At 33.9% G+C, this 15,519-nt stretch overlaps 1 protein-coding gene across 3 annotated transcripts; it reads right to left on the reverse strand.

Moving 5' to 3' along the window:
• Window positions 1-693: 693 nt before the first annotated feature.
• LOC110115928 lies at window positions 694-5,508 on the reverse strand. 3 transcript variants are annotated; one of them, XR_002305398.2, is made up of 8 exons: window positions 5,339-5,508; window positions 5,209-5,270; window positions 5,038-5,121; window positions 4,508-4,562; window positions 2,168-2,204; window positions 1,289-1,424; window positions 1,104-1,154; window positions 891-981 (listed from the first exon to the last, which is right to left on the reverse strand). XR_002305398.2 is itself a non-coding variant. In XM_020849339.2 (7 exons), exons 1-7 carry the CDS (start codon window positions 5,451-5,453, stop codon window positions 882-884), a joined length of 603 nt encoding a protein of 200 aa, XP_020704998.1. In that variant the 5' UTR covers window positions 5,454-5,508; the 3' UTR covers window positions 694-881. The 3 variants fall into 3 exon arrangements, 2 of the variants coding, with proteins under 2 accessions (XP_020704998.1, XP_028550463.1); XM_020849339.2 differs by lacking the exon at window positions 2,168-2,204 and having other exon boundaries at window positions 694-981; XM_028694630.1 differs by lacking the exons at window positions 2,168-2,204; window positions 5,038-5,121 and having other exon boundaries at window positions 694-981.
• Window positions 5,509-15,519: the final 10,011 nt, after the last annotated feature.

Raw genomic sequence — 15,519 nt, forward strand, 5'->3', positions numbered from 1 at the left:
AGATACTCATCAACACAACAATGATGACTTCACAAATTCAACTAGCACCTCAACCAAAAGAATCACTAGCCGATGGAGGCACTTGCTAGAAATATTCATCGGGTGCATACCAGAGGCAATTGCCAATGATAGTTTCAAGATCTCAACAAATATGGCCATCTACATATACCCGCTAAAATCCTACTTTTATGTGATTAATAATCGAATTATATATTTATTTTATTAAATCTTTAAGCATAACATCTCTTGAAATCTTTCTAATCTTATAAATATGAAGTTGAGATACATTTTTAAACTTCATGCCAATTGCTATGACAAAATAAATAAACAAAACCTCTACTAAGGTTTAATAGCATAATCGAGATAAATTTTGAGAGAAGCATTAACTTTGTCTCTCTACTCCCTCTCTTTTTATTCTTTCTTTAGATAAGATCCTTCATTTAAATATAGAGATTTATTAAGTTTGAATTTGGTAGAATTTACAATAATTTGTGAGATTATATTAAATGTACATTTCTCAACCCAGAAGATGAAGAGAATTTTTTGTTCATGGATGTTTTCTGATGAATAGGAGCGTAATAGTGCACACCGAATATTACATTGGACAAGGGCAGCACTTAGGTGTTTAATCACTAAAAGTATGGATTATCTGATCTGAAAGTTTTAGTAAAATACGCAGAAGAAGAAGCCTGCTTCATTAACAGAACTTGCTTATAAGATGAATCAAATATACGCTTTTATGTCCCAAGCTCACATTTCATGGGCTGTCAACGGATAATTAAAAAAAATATATGAAACATTTATGCATTGAGAGTCTTTAAAAGTCACAAATATAAGTTTAGAGGACATGGCATTACAGCTGATGCTATTTGAAAGTATGTTCACCTTCTTTTATACTCGTACATATAGTCTTGAAGAGTTCTTATCTCTTCCCTGGAAGACCTCAGTATGTTGTCAACATAGAGGCATATAGTAGCCGCACTGAAAAGTATCAGACAGATCTAGGGATGTCAGCAAACAAACCTTCATATTATCTAAAACATGATACAAAAATGTAATATAAAACAAAATCATGCTTTGGATAAATCAACCAGCAAAAATACCTTAAAGGTCCAAAGGGAAGCCAAAGTACATCCCAGCGGAACCTCGGCAATCTGCTTTAATAAGGATGGATTAGCGAATTAAGGATTATACGAAAAACAGCTGAGCAATTAAAAATTACATGAGTCGGAACCCAGAATTAAAAGCCACTAATAAGTTTAGGGGTAGACTGGGGAAGAGGATTTACCTAAGCATGTAATAAGACCAAAATACAGCAAGCACCAGCCCTACATAAAATGAATGCCATATCAACCTCTGATGAAATATTGAACCATCGAGCATTCCTTTCACTGCCAATAAGCAAGCTAGGATAGCAACCAAATCTGTGCAACGCAAACTGATGCATTAGCATAAAAGTCTTCAAACATGATTAAGCACTTCAAGGGAAATTAATGGAGAAGAAAGATGCAAAGAAGCAACAGAAGATAGGCATCATCATAAGATGGTTTCTCTTAAGAGTTAGTAGGAAGATCATGATGTCTTAGTTAAGATTATGTATCAGATAAATAATGACATTATAATAATAATCCAATCAGGGGGTAGACAACTCTACATAAGAAACAAATAAAGCTCAGTTGGAGCCAATTCCAAATTGCGTTAGTACAACACTCATCAACTGGACAAGGTATCTCTACAACAATAACAACAACAACAACAACAACAAGCCTTTATCCCACTACATAAGATGATATTTGTTGTAGAGTATAAGTTTTAGATATCTCAGGTCTATTTTCCAGAACAATGGTTAAATAGATAGGGATATTATTAGTAGAATTCAAATTGAATGGTTGAAGTGGAGGAATGCATCGGGTTTTCTGTGTGATAAAAAGGTACTCCTCAAACTTAAGAAAAAATTCTATAAGATAGTGGTGTGATCTGTAATGCTTTATGGTGAAGAATGTTGGCCATCAAAAGAAAATCATACAATTAAATTAAGTATTGCAGAGATGAGGATGCTCAAGTGGATGAGTGTCTTTACTCTTAAAGATAGAATGTGAAACAAGCATATACGTGCAAAGGTTGGAGTAGTTCTAGCGGCATATAAGATTAAAGAGAGTCGCCTTACATTGTTTGGTCACAAAAAACGTCGGTCTTCTGATGATCTAGTTAGGAGAGTAGATGTGTTAGATTTAAGCTATGTTAAGAGAAGTAGAGGCAGATCTAAAAAGACTTAGTTATAAAATATTAGAAATGACCTTTTTTATTAGATTTAAATGAAAATTTGACTTTTAACAGGACAATGAAGAAAAAGAATTTATGTAGCCGACCCCATAGAGTGAGATAAAGGCTTGATGTTGATGTTGCAAAATCATATATAACAAAAATTTGTATCACTTATTATCATAATATTTTCTCACTACTACGAGTAATTTGTATTTCTTTTTTATTCCCTACTTTATATATATATATATATACACACACACTAAACAACAATTCAATGAAGAGTAATCTTTTATTTTTTCTCTTTCTAGCAAAAGATAGTCATTCAACTGGAAAAAAAATAGATTCATACATAAACATTATTTCGTAATTTCAATGTCTTGGCTCATTTAAGAGGGGGTTTATATGATCCTATCTCATTTCAGTGGCTAGGGTGCCAGTTTCCTAACTTTAATGTCATGGTTCATTTCAAGGAAAAGAATATTGCAAAAATTACACCCCTTTTGATTTGCATATTTTTGAGTGAATGCTGCAATGATTAATAATGATGAGTGAGACAGTAGTGATCTCCATTATTAACTAGAAAATCAAATGAAAAATACAAAATCTGCAAAAATTTATAATAAACCAAAAAAATGAAATAAGTGTGGTTCTTATGGACATCGAGTTTGCTATAATATCTAAATGTATGTCAATTACTACTAAATAGTAGTTTGAAGTTAAGTATGACATGCAATTTTTTTAAAGTGTTTAGTGCTAATTCTATATAACACTACTGTTGTTAGGTCTCAAGTCCTGGATGAGAAAAGTGGAGGGTTGTGTTGGATAGTCGACATCCAACGTAAAGCATGCCAACAACAATAGTGTTATAAAGAACTGGCTTATTCAATAAGTTTTGAAAAAACTTGATGACGTTGTAGTTATCCTTCAATAACAAGACCATTAGCATCAAACATCCAATCTTGAATATAATTCCTCAAAGCAAGAATTGCTAAGATCTCAACTTGCGGACTGTCCCAATGGAGGCAGCTGAATCTGAAAGCACCTAAGAATCGTCCATTACAATCTATGAAAACTCCACCTATACCAGCTTGTTTGTGCTAATTAAAGAATCATCCACATTTACCTCAATCCAACCAGGAGGTGGAGGACGCCAACTAGGTTGAAACAGCTTACATTGCTGATTAGCATCCCAGTTCTCCCAAATCAGATTTGATTTAAAAGAGGCAGTTGCATGACTAATTTAATTTGTTGCAATGTATGAGCAGCTGTCTTCAGAACCACCATGAATAATCTTATTCCTGCTTTTCCAACAAAAGAACACAACTGAACAATACACATTTCCAATAAAAGGATTCATACTAGCAAGGTGCCGCAATACCATATTACAATCTTCCAGAGAGGTAATCGCATGAATAAAAAATTCCCATGTAGCAAGCCGCTTCAATACTAGTTTGATCTTCTGCATTTTCAACAGCTTCACATCCTCTCGGGCATTCATCAAACTCATCTAATCTTCTGTAATGAAGGAACCAATTTGAGGGAATTGCATTCTTACTCAAACGCCATCAAAACAATTCAATCTGCGACCTTAATTTCAACTTCTTCATCCAGCGCCAATCATCATCACCCTTGCAGTCTTCATATACTTTCTTGAAGGTTAATGCAGCAACTGATTTACCAGAACACTTGAATACCAACTCCAACTGATCCTTATCAGATTCTGGATGAATAGGTACCGAAGGAATAGTTTCCACCAAATGTTGTCCAAAACATTGCTTCAGCTTACATATTGGTAGTTAAAGAAGGTAAGATGTTCGAAAGAGATAACGGTTTTTTCTTACTTATGTTTGTGGGCTTATTTTGTGCCACGCTTTATCGTTTTTGCATTTTCTTTTTCATTAGTGAATCTTTTCTCTCTTCTTTTGTAAAGAGAGGATTAGCCTCTTGCATTTCTTTTCTTCTTGCTCTTGTTGTTTTGGTTCCTTTATTCAGCTTATAAAATGCTTCATGCAAATCTATAAATAATAATAATAATAATAATAATAATGGATATTGAAGATCAAGTTTAGATAATTTCAAATTACTAGGGAAACCATAAGGGCAAAACAAAAGCACAGTTTCAACATCAAGCCAAGTTCACTCCCTTCCAAAGAAACAAACTTGAACTAAAACAAATGTTCCAAAAAATAACACAACCGGAATTTACATATGTGCATACTGAGAAATTAAACTCAACACAAACCTGCAGAAATGAGCATCCAGCTAGGAACATCCTCCATAAAGTATGCATGATAACGCTGCTCCCATAAGTTGGCAGGTGTCAGAACCAAAGTGAGTAGTGATAAGCATCAACAATCTATCATCACTTTCTCAATATTAATAAAGATGCCCCTAATTATAAATATAGGCATTGATACATAACTATTTACATTTTTTAGGAATTTTAAATAAATCATGTTTAACTGCACCTAATCCAAAAATCTGTATATATTAGATGCAGAATGATCAGTGCATTAGCTACGACAGAAACAAATAAGAAGACACATGGCTCTGCTGGTTGAAATCTCAAATTAAGCAGCAGAAAGAGTTTAGATGAAGTTTCATTAAACTTGCCTAAATATGTAGTAAAGTAATTCATGCAACTGGAGCTGTTTCGAGAATAGAGTTCAATGATTTAAATGATTACAGTAAAAAGAAAATAAAAATCACACTACCAAGAACCCCAAATTTATATATAAACACCCCCCCTAAAAAATCCCTAGAATTCCTTACAAGTTCCCATGGATTCCAAGCTTGTTGGAAGATCGAATATATCAAGAACACCACATATCCAAGAAGGAAAACAGCAAACACGCCCTAAAACAGCAACATAAACGAGTAATAGTTACAAAAACATAGAATCCAGATGTAATAACCCAAATAGTTTGAAAATTTATGCCTTACCCTCCATAGATGGTTATCCTGTTCGTGCGCTCTCTCGAAAGATCTAACCATCTCTTCCTGCTCTGAACAAGAACCCACAAGTTTAAAAGGTAACGGAGAAGAAGGTAGTCCTAGGAACAGAAAATTTAACCTTGGCTGTCCAAAGGTTGGAAGTCGTCAATCGTGGGAAGAAAGAACCTATCCTCGTCGTCTCTGCCACCACGGCTGAGACAACGGCTCTTCCACCATTTCCTGGTGAGCTCCATCGTTCCCACACTGCGTTCGCGGTACAAGATGAACGCGGTAGCCCGAAGATCTTCATTCGCTAACCGTAGGTCCTAAATAAGTATAAGATTAAAATAATAATAATAATAATAATAATAATAATAATAATAATAATAGTAATAGTAATAATAATAATAATAAGGGATTTACATACACATCACTTTATTTTATATTATTTATATATTTAGCATCTAAAATTTTAATATTACATATCTATGACCCATAAAATAAATATAAATACATTAAATGAAATATTAAAGTTTATACGGTAGTATGGATGGTAAGAATGAAATATATGTGTGATATATTTGTTATTAAAATTTATATGAGTGGTAGTCATGTAATATTAAAATTTTTTGATGTTAGATATGTAAATAACATTAAATAAAGTGGTATTTATGTAAATCCTCCAAATAATAAATTTTGCGTATTGACAAATAAGAAGATAGTCCTATGTGATTTTTTTAATTGTTGTTTAACCTTAAATTTATCATATTAGAGGATAATAAGAATGTATATATTATTTGACTACTAAAAATATGTGGATAAAATTAATGGCTACATGTGGATAGCAATATACAATGTGGCTCTGTGACACCTCCAATGAGTGCCTTTGGCGACTACAATCGACAAGTGCCCCAAGCGAATGGAACAATTTGATTACCCAATGAGTAAGGCCTCTAGTTTAAGAGTCAATTTGATTAATAAAGTTATTATTGTTGGATTTTGATATTATCACCATGGGCTTGCAAGCAATATACTTGATATCCTTACTATTTATATAAAATTTATTTATCATAAGAAGGGATTCACTTACCTTAAACTAATTGCGTAATTCGCAAGCTTTCAGAGGCAAATCCATCATAATAAAATTTCCCTTTTGTTGCCAAAAAGTTTTTACCATATTTTATCTTTCCAATATTTTCTCTAATACCAAATATAATTGTGGTGGATATCCTATTTGGTGATATTAATGGCTATAATAGACAAAAGATCTCTATTTTAATGTTTAAAGAAGAGTTTTAGTGTTCATGGTGGAATGGTGAGGTAATTAAAGTGGAACAATAGTAGGAATGCTAAGGCTACTCTAGTTTGAGCTAATACTAGTCAATTTTCAAAACTACTTTAGGGATTGGGTTACATGTGCAATAAAAATTTGGAAAAAAAAAGGTAGCAAGCTTAAGATGTGAACTTATGATTTGGTATTGATGGTAAAGTTTGTTAGAGCGAAGCGGGTATCAAGATGTAGGGAACAAGACTAGGTCCTATTGTTCCTTATTTGGTTCAGAGTTATGTAAAAGTATTTGGAATGGTTTTATAATTTTAATTGTTATTTTATTGGACATGGAAGATGATTATGAAGTGAAGGAACATATTTGAAGAGTTATAGTAGGTATTTAAGGGGAGTAACAAATGAATTAAAACAAAATATCCAGGTTTTAAAAATCGGACCGGACTGGCCGGTTCAACCGATTCAACCTTTTTAAATTTTGTATTATAAATTAGTTATGATGTATATTTATAAATTAATAATATAAATTTATATATTATATTAAATATTATTCTTATTACACATTTTTAAATTTAATATTATAAATTTATATATTATATTAAAATTTTTAATTTGTTATAATGTATATTATAAGAATCTCATTTATTATAATTATAATGAAATATAAAAATTAATTATAGTTAAATTATTAGATATTCATAAATATAATATAATTAACTAAATATTTTATAAATTATAATTATATTATGATATATTCATCATTTTAATTTAATTTAATTATATTGAGAGATAATATATTAAAATTATATAATTTAAATTCTTATAATTATATTATTTGATGTTAAATTCACGTAATTATTCTATTAATGTTATAAATTTTTAATAATATTAGTATTTATTACATCATCCGGTTCGACCCCGGTTCGACCGGTCGAACCGGTCGAACCTTGAACCTCTCCTTCTTCCGGTTCTTTATCCGGTCCGGTTTTCACAACCTTGGAAAATATGAAGATAAGTGACTAACTCACTAAAGATAGGAAAACTACTTGATATCACCAAGCATCGAGTAAATGAAGACCACTTATATAGCAAAGTATTCCATTCATCAATGGGGTATTACAAACTATTCCAAGACATCTTTTTTGCAATACATGATCGAGAGCTTATGATTTTGATAATAATAAACATTATTGATTGAATTTTCACTTCTCCTAGCATTTGCATTGTATGTTCATTTCTATGTGAACTAATATTTCAGGTACATCATACACTACTCAATATCATTTAGGAATCAAAACTAGGTAGAATAGAATGTGTTGAAATAGTTGTGTTTTTTTTATTTCTTTAATTTTATATATCTTGAGTCTTATGATGTCAAAATGTGTATACTGCTTGGCGACCGTACTCACACATAAAGGAGTAAGAAAATTTAAATAAGAAATATTATAGACTAATCGTACCATATGATCATGATCATACTATACAATCAGTTATTTAGAAAATGATCATAATGACTAATTAGCATAATTATTATATTTTATACTAGTCATATTGTACGATATCATTCATACATGGAGATCAATTAAAAATAAGATTTCTTCTGCAAATTATAAATTAGGCTATATTTGAAATCATAATTTTGAACTAATCATATTGTAAGATATAAATTGTAATGTACAATGATCTTAAATCTTGCATAATCTATCCTATAATTAAGGAATTGAATATGGTTTAATAGATCTAATTAGATTGTATCGTATGATTGAACTAATTGTATTGTATGACCTGATCACCTCCCTGGATGATAATTAATTGCCAGATATCATACAAGACAAAATCCTATTTGATTGAAGTAATCACACTGGACAAACCATGTTATCAGCCTAGATGATAGTTCAAGTATTTGAACTAATCGTACAGGACATTGTTGTTCGTACAACTCCGACAAGATGAATTAAACTAATCGTATTATATAATCTAATATCGTAATATATAATCAATAGAGGAAGAATTGAAAATTTAGGGTTTCGAACCCCTTTTTAATTATGATCTCTTAATAAAATTTTATGTGGTCATTTGGATGCTGAGTTTTCTAAGACAGATTTGTTCGAGATCTTGGAGAGCTTGGAGAAGGAGAGGTTGTGTGTGAGGGAGAAATAGTGAGAGGGGATTCCACACGTTGCTCCAAGCAAGCTTCTTCCTTTGTTCCTCCAAGTTTCATGCTTTTTTTTCTTGGGTGGCTCTGAGAAGTAGAACTTGAAGGCTGAAGATATTCAAGGTTCTTTTCCTTCACCAAGAAGTGAAAAAGATTCAGGTTCTCTGCCTTCACCTAGAGGTTAAAAAAGATTCAGGTTCTCTACCTTCAAAAGGTGATTGAAAAAAGATTTCAATACTCTACCATACCAAGTTGGTGGAAAAGATTTTTGTAAGGGCTTCTCTGCCTTACTGTGGGGGATAAAGTGTAGAAACTAAAGATTTAGTGAAATACATGGAGAGAAGTACTCTATGGAGTGGACGTAGGTCAAGGTTGACCAAATCACTATAAAATTCTGGTGTGCTCGTTCTACTTTACCTTCTGCTTTTCTATTTTCTTGCATACTTATTATTGTTGAAAATATGAGAGTTGTGTTATCACATTGATTTTAGTTTTAACTCATGTACGAAATGAAAATTGATAAAGGAAAACAAAGAAAAATATTTTTTGTCATTGATATATGTTAAGAAAATCAATCAAAGAAGAGCTACACTGGTTATTATTAAGTTCTTCCTCTTGCACTCATTAGTTTGAAGTACTTTTAAAGGGGTAAATTTTTTAAAGAACCAATTCACTCCCCCTCCCCCTCCCCCAGTTGGTGTGCATAAGAACAGTTAAACGAGGCTTAACACCCTCCATTAAATTTTAATTAGTATCAGAGCTGGTCTCAGAATTGTGATTTAAAAATCCTTGAGAAAAGTTTAAATTCCACATTTTGGAGATTAAAATGACATACAGGGTTATTCTATAACTCATACACCTTTGTTTGACAATATACCATTTGATTTTTAGAAAATTTGCATGTTTGCTTTCTTGTAATATATTGATTTTTGCATCTGATTTTGTGCAAGAAGGTTATTCCACATCCTTTCATTTTGTTAATGGCATCAAAACTAAAGTATTGTTTAATCAATGGAGCAATGAGGATAGTGACTTAGCTCTACTGAATTTTAAATATTTAAACTATTTTTTCTCTACATTAAAATTTGAAGATTATTTGAGAGTCTGTAAATGTACTACTAGGAAGGAAATCTGGGATAGATTATGCATTACTTATGAAGGTACTAGTGAAGTAAAATAATCTAGCTTGAACATTCTATTGTATGACTGCAAACTCTTTCACATGAAACCTAATAAAACTATCTTAGACATATACACTATATTTACCGAGATAGTGACATCCCAGCATTCTCTAAGTAGAGATCTTTCAAACTCTAAGAAACTTAACAAAATTTTGCATTGTCTACTTAGTAACTATGATGCTAAAGCAATTGTATTGACCTTATTTTTATATGAGGTCACTCTTAACTCCTCCCTGAGTTCTAGATCCTAGGATCTTCCTAGTTCCTAGCCCTTATGCCCAATCCAGATCTTAACTCAATCCAAACCCAGAATCCCAGGGTTAAAGACTTAGGTTCCAAAACCCTTTCTGGGTGATTTTTCCATCACCTTGAAACCCAGTCAATTGACATTTGATTCAGGGTCTGTCAGTTGCATATTGATGTGACATATCTCTAGTGTCAAGCCTCTAAATTTGAGCTCATTTGGAGGACTCTAACCTCATAAACGTAATCCAATTCCAAATGTTGCAAAACCTTCAAATATTTACAAACAATGCCACTGGACCCTTCACCTAGTGGAATTTGATCTTGGAGCCCCCTCCAAACCCTTTGATCATCTCTAATACTCTGATTTTGACTTGTTGAACAACAGTCTACATCTTTCCAGATTCAATTTGGCCCCGAATTGACTCAGGGCCAAAATGACCAAAATGCCCTTTAAGGGGATTTTTGGACTTTTGGCCTAGACTTAATTTGACTTGATCATCAATCTTTGAAACCTTTCTCAAGTGTTTCCAATTTACCTTTGGAGCCCCTTGAACTTAATTGCAACAATGGGTCAACTTGGTTGGCCAAGTCAATCCATTTTGACCTTAATGTCCCTTAACGGTTAAAATGGACATTTTGACCTAAATAACCTTTCCACACTTTGATGCCTCATCCATTAGACTCATATGATAAAATGGATTTCATGACCCTAACAGAGCTGATCAACCCGAGCCATCTTTGAACCTAGATCAAATTGAACCCAATTGTCACCTGTATTGGATGGACCAGACCCAGACCTATCTCCCACATCAAGCCCAGGGTCTGGTCTGACCTGGGTCGAGCCTAATTAGACCCAAACCGAGCAGGTTTGGGTCCAACCAAGCCACCCGATCGAATTAGACCTCCCAAGGCCCAATTGAGCTCACCCTCGACTCCTGCGTGTTCCTATCCTTTTTCCCAAGTCAACCCGATCCAAACCCTAGCCAGCGGCGGTCGGAACCAGTGGAGAACAAGATCCGGTGGTCCCCCCCAGCTGATCCTGACCCAAAGCCTTCCAAAGGCTGTGGCTCACCAGCTTGAGGCTCATGAGCTCTCTAGGACGATGTCCCCTTCTACCCGGCATCAATCCCAAGCCCTTCCAGCTTAATCCCGACCATCCAATCTCGTGGGAGGTGGCTGAATAAGGTCGTGCTCCCCATAGGCCATCATTCAATCCCAAGCATTCAAAATCGTTCCCTAGAGCTCCCTCATCTTACCAATGCTATTCCCCAGCTTCCCAGGCTGCTCCTTCAACCCGTTCGAGTGAACTCTGGCGAAAGCTTTCGGCGTCCTGCTCGAAGTCGTACCTCTGGCCATCCTCCGGTCCCGACGTTTGAAGGAGATCTGCTCGCCATCACCTCCTGAAGCTTCCTGATAGATAAGCTCATCTGTTAAGTCTTTCTCTATGGTAATTTCTCCATCCCAAGCTCCCTAGCTAGGTAGTCCGGTCAAGTGTGAAGAAAACCTTCACCTCAACGAATTTCCACCGTTGGATTGAAAGTTTCCTCTGCCCTGATCCTCCCTGTGAAATTTCATCAAAGTTCACTGACGGGATCGCTTGGATCACGCCGGAGAAGCTTCACGGTCTTGGGTTCGCGCTGTAGGTTGAAGATGAAATCCTGATCGTTGATTACAATCAACGACGCAGATTAGATCCCACAGTCTCGGAGCGCCATTAATCGTAGCCGTCCGATCTTCCATCTGATGGCTGTAGTTAATCCGACCGTTACCCAGTCAGCGCCAATGATTGCCCCGCCAATCAAAATGCGCCGCATGTAAAGCGCCGGCTGACTGTGTAATGGTTTGATTTAATTTTATAGAGAATTCATGGGATCTTCAAAAATCGATATCTCCTTGCACACTTGACCAAATTAGGTGTTCTTAGGCTCATTGGAAAGGTATCAGGGAGACCTAAAAAAGCTCTATAATCCCAAGTCCTAATTGCATCTGTGTTAAGTTTAATTCCAGTATTAGTGTTATTTTAATTATTGAATTTGCTGCTTAAAGTTAATTCCCCAGGACCTGAAATTTTGGGAGAATGAATTTGGACATGTCTCTGACATGCCCAAATTTTTATCTCCCTTGTTTGAAATGTTTAAGGGCATTATTCCCTAATTTTGGATTCAAGGGTCATGGGTTGACCCTTAAATTCAAAATGGGATTACAACCTTTCCAATGAGAATTAGGATTTGATTTTGTGTGTGCTGATGATGTGTAGTATAAGAAGTTTAGAGCCAGTAATTTTGCCCTAATCCAAGCTTAGGATAGCTCTCTAGAATTTTCTAAAGGTGACTTAGAGATCACCTTAGGTGGTTTGGTTAGCCACCTTAGAGTATTCCATTCAAGCCCAACTTTAGTGTGTTTAAACCTTGGGATAAGGTGATTCCATGATCCAAATTTCATCAGGTTTGGAGGTCCACTAAATAGGAGCCATAGTATTCCCTCTTAGAATCACCCCTTAGCATTAATAAATATCTAATAAATCAAGATTAATCCTTAAAATTCCTTAAAATACCTCTAACTATCCCCAATTGATTCATTAATCAATATAAATTCAAATCCCTTTAATTTGACTTTAAAATCTACTTTAATTAAATTCTAATCAAAATCAAGGTTTAATCAATTTTAATTAATTAAAAATCATTAAAAATCCCAAAAAATCTTTAAACATTTGCTAATATCCCCTTAGATCTTTTTTGATCTTTGGGGTTGATTTTAAGAAGTTCAGAACTCATTTGGGTTCAAATCACTAAAAGGGCCCCTTAATTAAGGTAATTAAATAATTCCAATAACTATCCAAATTTGTAAAAATCATCACTAATTGTAAAAAATTTCAAATCAATCAAACTCAGTGGCTAATGACTCTAATTAAAATCTAGTATTTTCTAAAAATGTCAAATCTTCAAAATCTAGTCAAAGTAAAAAAAGTCAACATTTTGGTCAACCCTAGGTCAAAATTGAGTTAAAACTTCTAAAAATTATAACTCTTCATAGAAAACACCAAATTGAATGTACCACCTGTCTAACAACTCATAATAAGATTTAATATTTGTAAAAAATTTGAGACCCCTTAATTTCCCTCTAATTTTAAAAACCAACCTTTGACCCATTAGTTAACATATCTAGATAATTTCCCAAAACCCGATAACTCACTCAAATTACAGAATATTCTAATTTGATTAATAAAATTCTCAACAAATTCTTTAAAATAAAAAACTAACTCCTTTTTATATTAATCCACTATTTTAATTCCAACCAACTTAAATTAACTTAATCAACCCCGATTACCACTAGGTAACCCAGGCCTACGAGGCTATTAACATAGCCCCAAGGAAGGTGAAATAAACTTCATGACCTCAGTGTGAAATAAAGGTAGTAATCAATTAACTCTTAAAATATATTTAAGTAAAATTCTTAATATATTAATATTTAAACTTTAATCTAAATTTCTCTTTAAACCTTAATAAATTCAAATACTAGACAACTTTAATTAATCACCCAACTTAGGATCTACCATAGCCACACAACCTTTTACACACACTTTAGATGGTTTGTTAGGACAACCTACTCTAGATCTAGGTTAAGCCGGTGTTTACTTTACTGCTGTGTGCTGGATTTCTCATGATTTTACTGCATGCTAGGGATGAATTTGCTTTGTTGTGTCTATTTACTTTTTCTACACTCTGTGGATGGTTGATGTATTTGGCGACTAGATTACCCTTAGGTTAGGTACGATCTGGATGTTCACACAATTTTTTGCAGGTGACCATGCTCATGAAGAGCAGTAAAAGGGGGTGGGGGGGTAAATAAATAAAAAAATTTTAATTATTATAAAAGTTTGCATACGTGCTTCAGCTACTAAAGCCCCCCCCCAAATAAAAAGAGTGTGGTCAGTGTGTTTACTTACTTTTCTGCACATATATAACTGCTTGGGAATAAATATTTTGATTCATTAACTGCTTAGGATAACCCTTCAGGAGAGTCTAGAGTTTTTCATTTTTATATAAATGTAATTTGTACAAGCGTCAAGTGCTATGAAAGTGGAGTTTTGAATTGGGATACATAGATCCAAAGCTTGGAGTCCAAAGAGAGAAGGATACCCCTTAGGAGAGTAGCCCTTTTTTTATTTGGAGATTTAAATTTGGATCACTTCTTTCCTACCCGAAGAGAAAAGAGTGGCCTTCCCCTCAAGGGAAGTGCCCTCTTATCCATTTGGGTAGCCTACTACGAAGAATCTAAGGAACATGAAGGAAAGGAGCCCGAAGGAGAAGAAGATTGAAGATTTAAAGATAGAAAGAATCTTATTCAAAACCACTTGCATCTGTGCTAGGTTTAGAATTTAGGTTGTTGTCAATGGTGCCCGGCCACTTTACTTTCTGCAAAATTCTGGTTTGTAATAAGCAAGGCAACTTTTCCTATGGACTTTTATTAATTAATTTATTTGTATTTGATGTGTTGAGATGATTGCTTTTAGGATTGCCTGCTTTTTCTAATTTTTTGGCGTTTGTGTGCCGCTTTTATTTTTGCCTTGATACGTGAGACACGTAAGGGTGTGAAAATTTTTATACTCGTAATCTTAAAAGTTTAAAATTTTAGTGAGTCTAAATAACATAGAAAGATAACAAATTTAAGGAATTAGCCGGGGACTGCCCCCGGGTCGCATGCATATTTCTGTACTTCTTCTTTCCTTATTTTAGACTCTTCCCCGCCCTCGGGTAGAGTCCGGATAGTCTGACCTATAAGGACGAGGTGCTGGACCTAGGGAAGCTTAGTCTTCTAAAAAATTATTTTCTAAGCTTGTTTTTAAAATTTCAAGCATACTTGATTTGAAGTTGTAAACTAGCATGCATTACATAAGAAACAAATTAAAAGAGTTGAAATTTTAATTGTTTTAGTCCTTAGAATTTTGCACCCAACATAAGTCAAAGGGGCAAATTAGGAAAATCTCTAGATGTCGACTTGAACTCTTCAGAATAATTAAATAAAATGTCCATACAACTCTTTCATAAAAGATCGGACTCATCTCTTTTAAATCGATTAGGTGGTTAGCTGGCTCCCCAATCCAGGCCAGGGTAAGTCCAGGTTCTGCACTGTATTAGTTAGGTTCAGACAACTATGGTCTAGTGTCCAAAATTAGATTTAGGATCTGGGGTAAATATTTGATTATAATACCCCCAACCTCCGGGAATATAATCCAAAATTTCTAATAAAATGATCAATTATAATTAAATCTTCTTTCAACTAAAAATGTAAAGCCCAACACTTAGATTAAGTTGGGACACTTCCGGATGGTTATAGAATCTCAAAGTGTCCCCTACTCCTCTTCCCTTGATTCTGCTAATAACTGCTCAATTTTGACCCATTTCCTTGTGAGTTTCCAAAATTTACCTCTTATTAATATCACTCATAGAAAA

Source organism: Dendrobium catenatum, unplaced genomic scaffold (genome assembly GCF_001605985.2).
Source record: "Dendrobium catenatum unplaced genomic scaffold, ASM160598v2 fragScaff_scaffold_522, whole genome shotgun sequence".
In the NCBI taxonomy this organism is placed as follows: Eukaryota; Viridiplantae; Streptophyta; class Magnoliopsida; order Asparagales; family Orchidaceae; genus Dendrobium; species Dendrobium catenatum.

Coding starts and splice junctions, on each gene's coding strand:
- LOC110115928 (XM_020849339.2), bottom strand. CDS start 5,453: ATGGAGCTCACCAGGAAATGGTGGAAGAGCCGTTGTCTCAGCCGTGGT. Junction 4,563..5,037: donor CTTGGAATCCATGGGAACTT/GTAAGGAATTCT, acceptor TTATGGGAGCAG/CGTTATCATGCATACTTTAT. Junction 982..1,103: donor CTTCCCTTTGGACCTTTAAG/GTATTTTTGCTG, acceptor GATACTTTTCAG/TGCGGCTACTATATGCCTCT.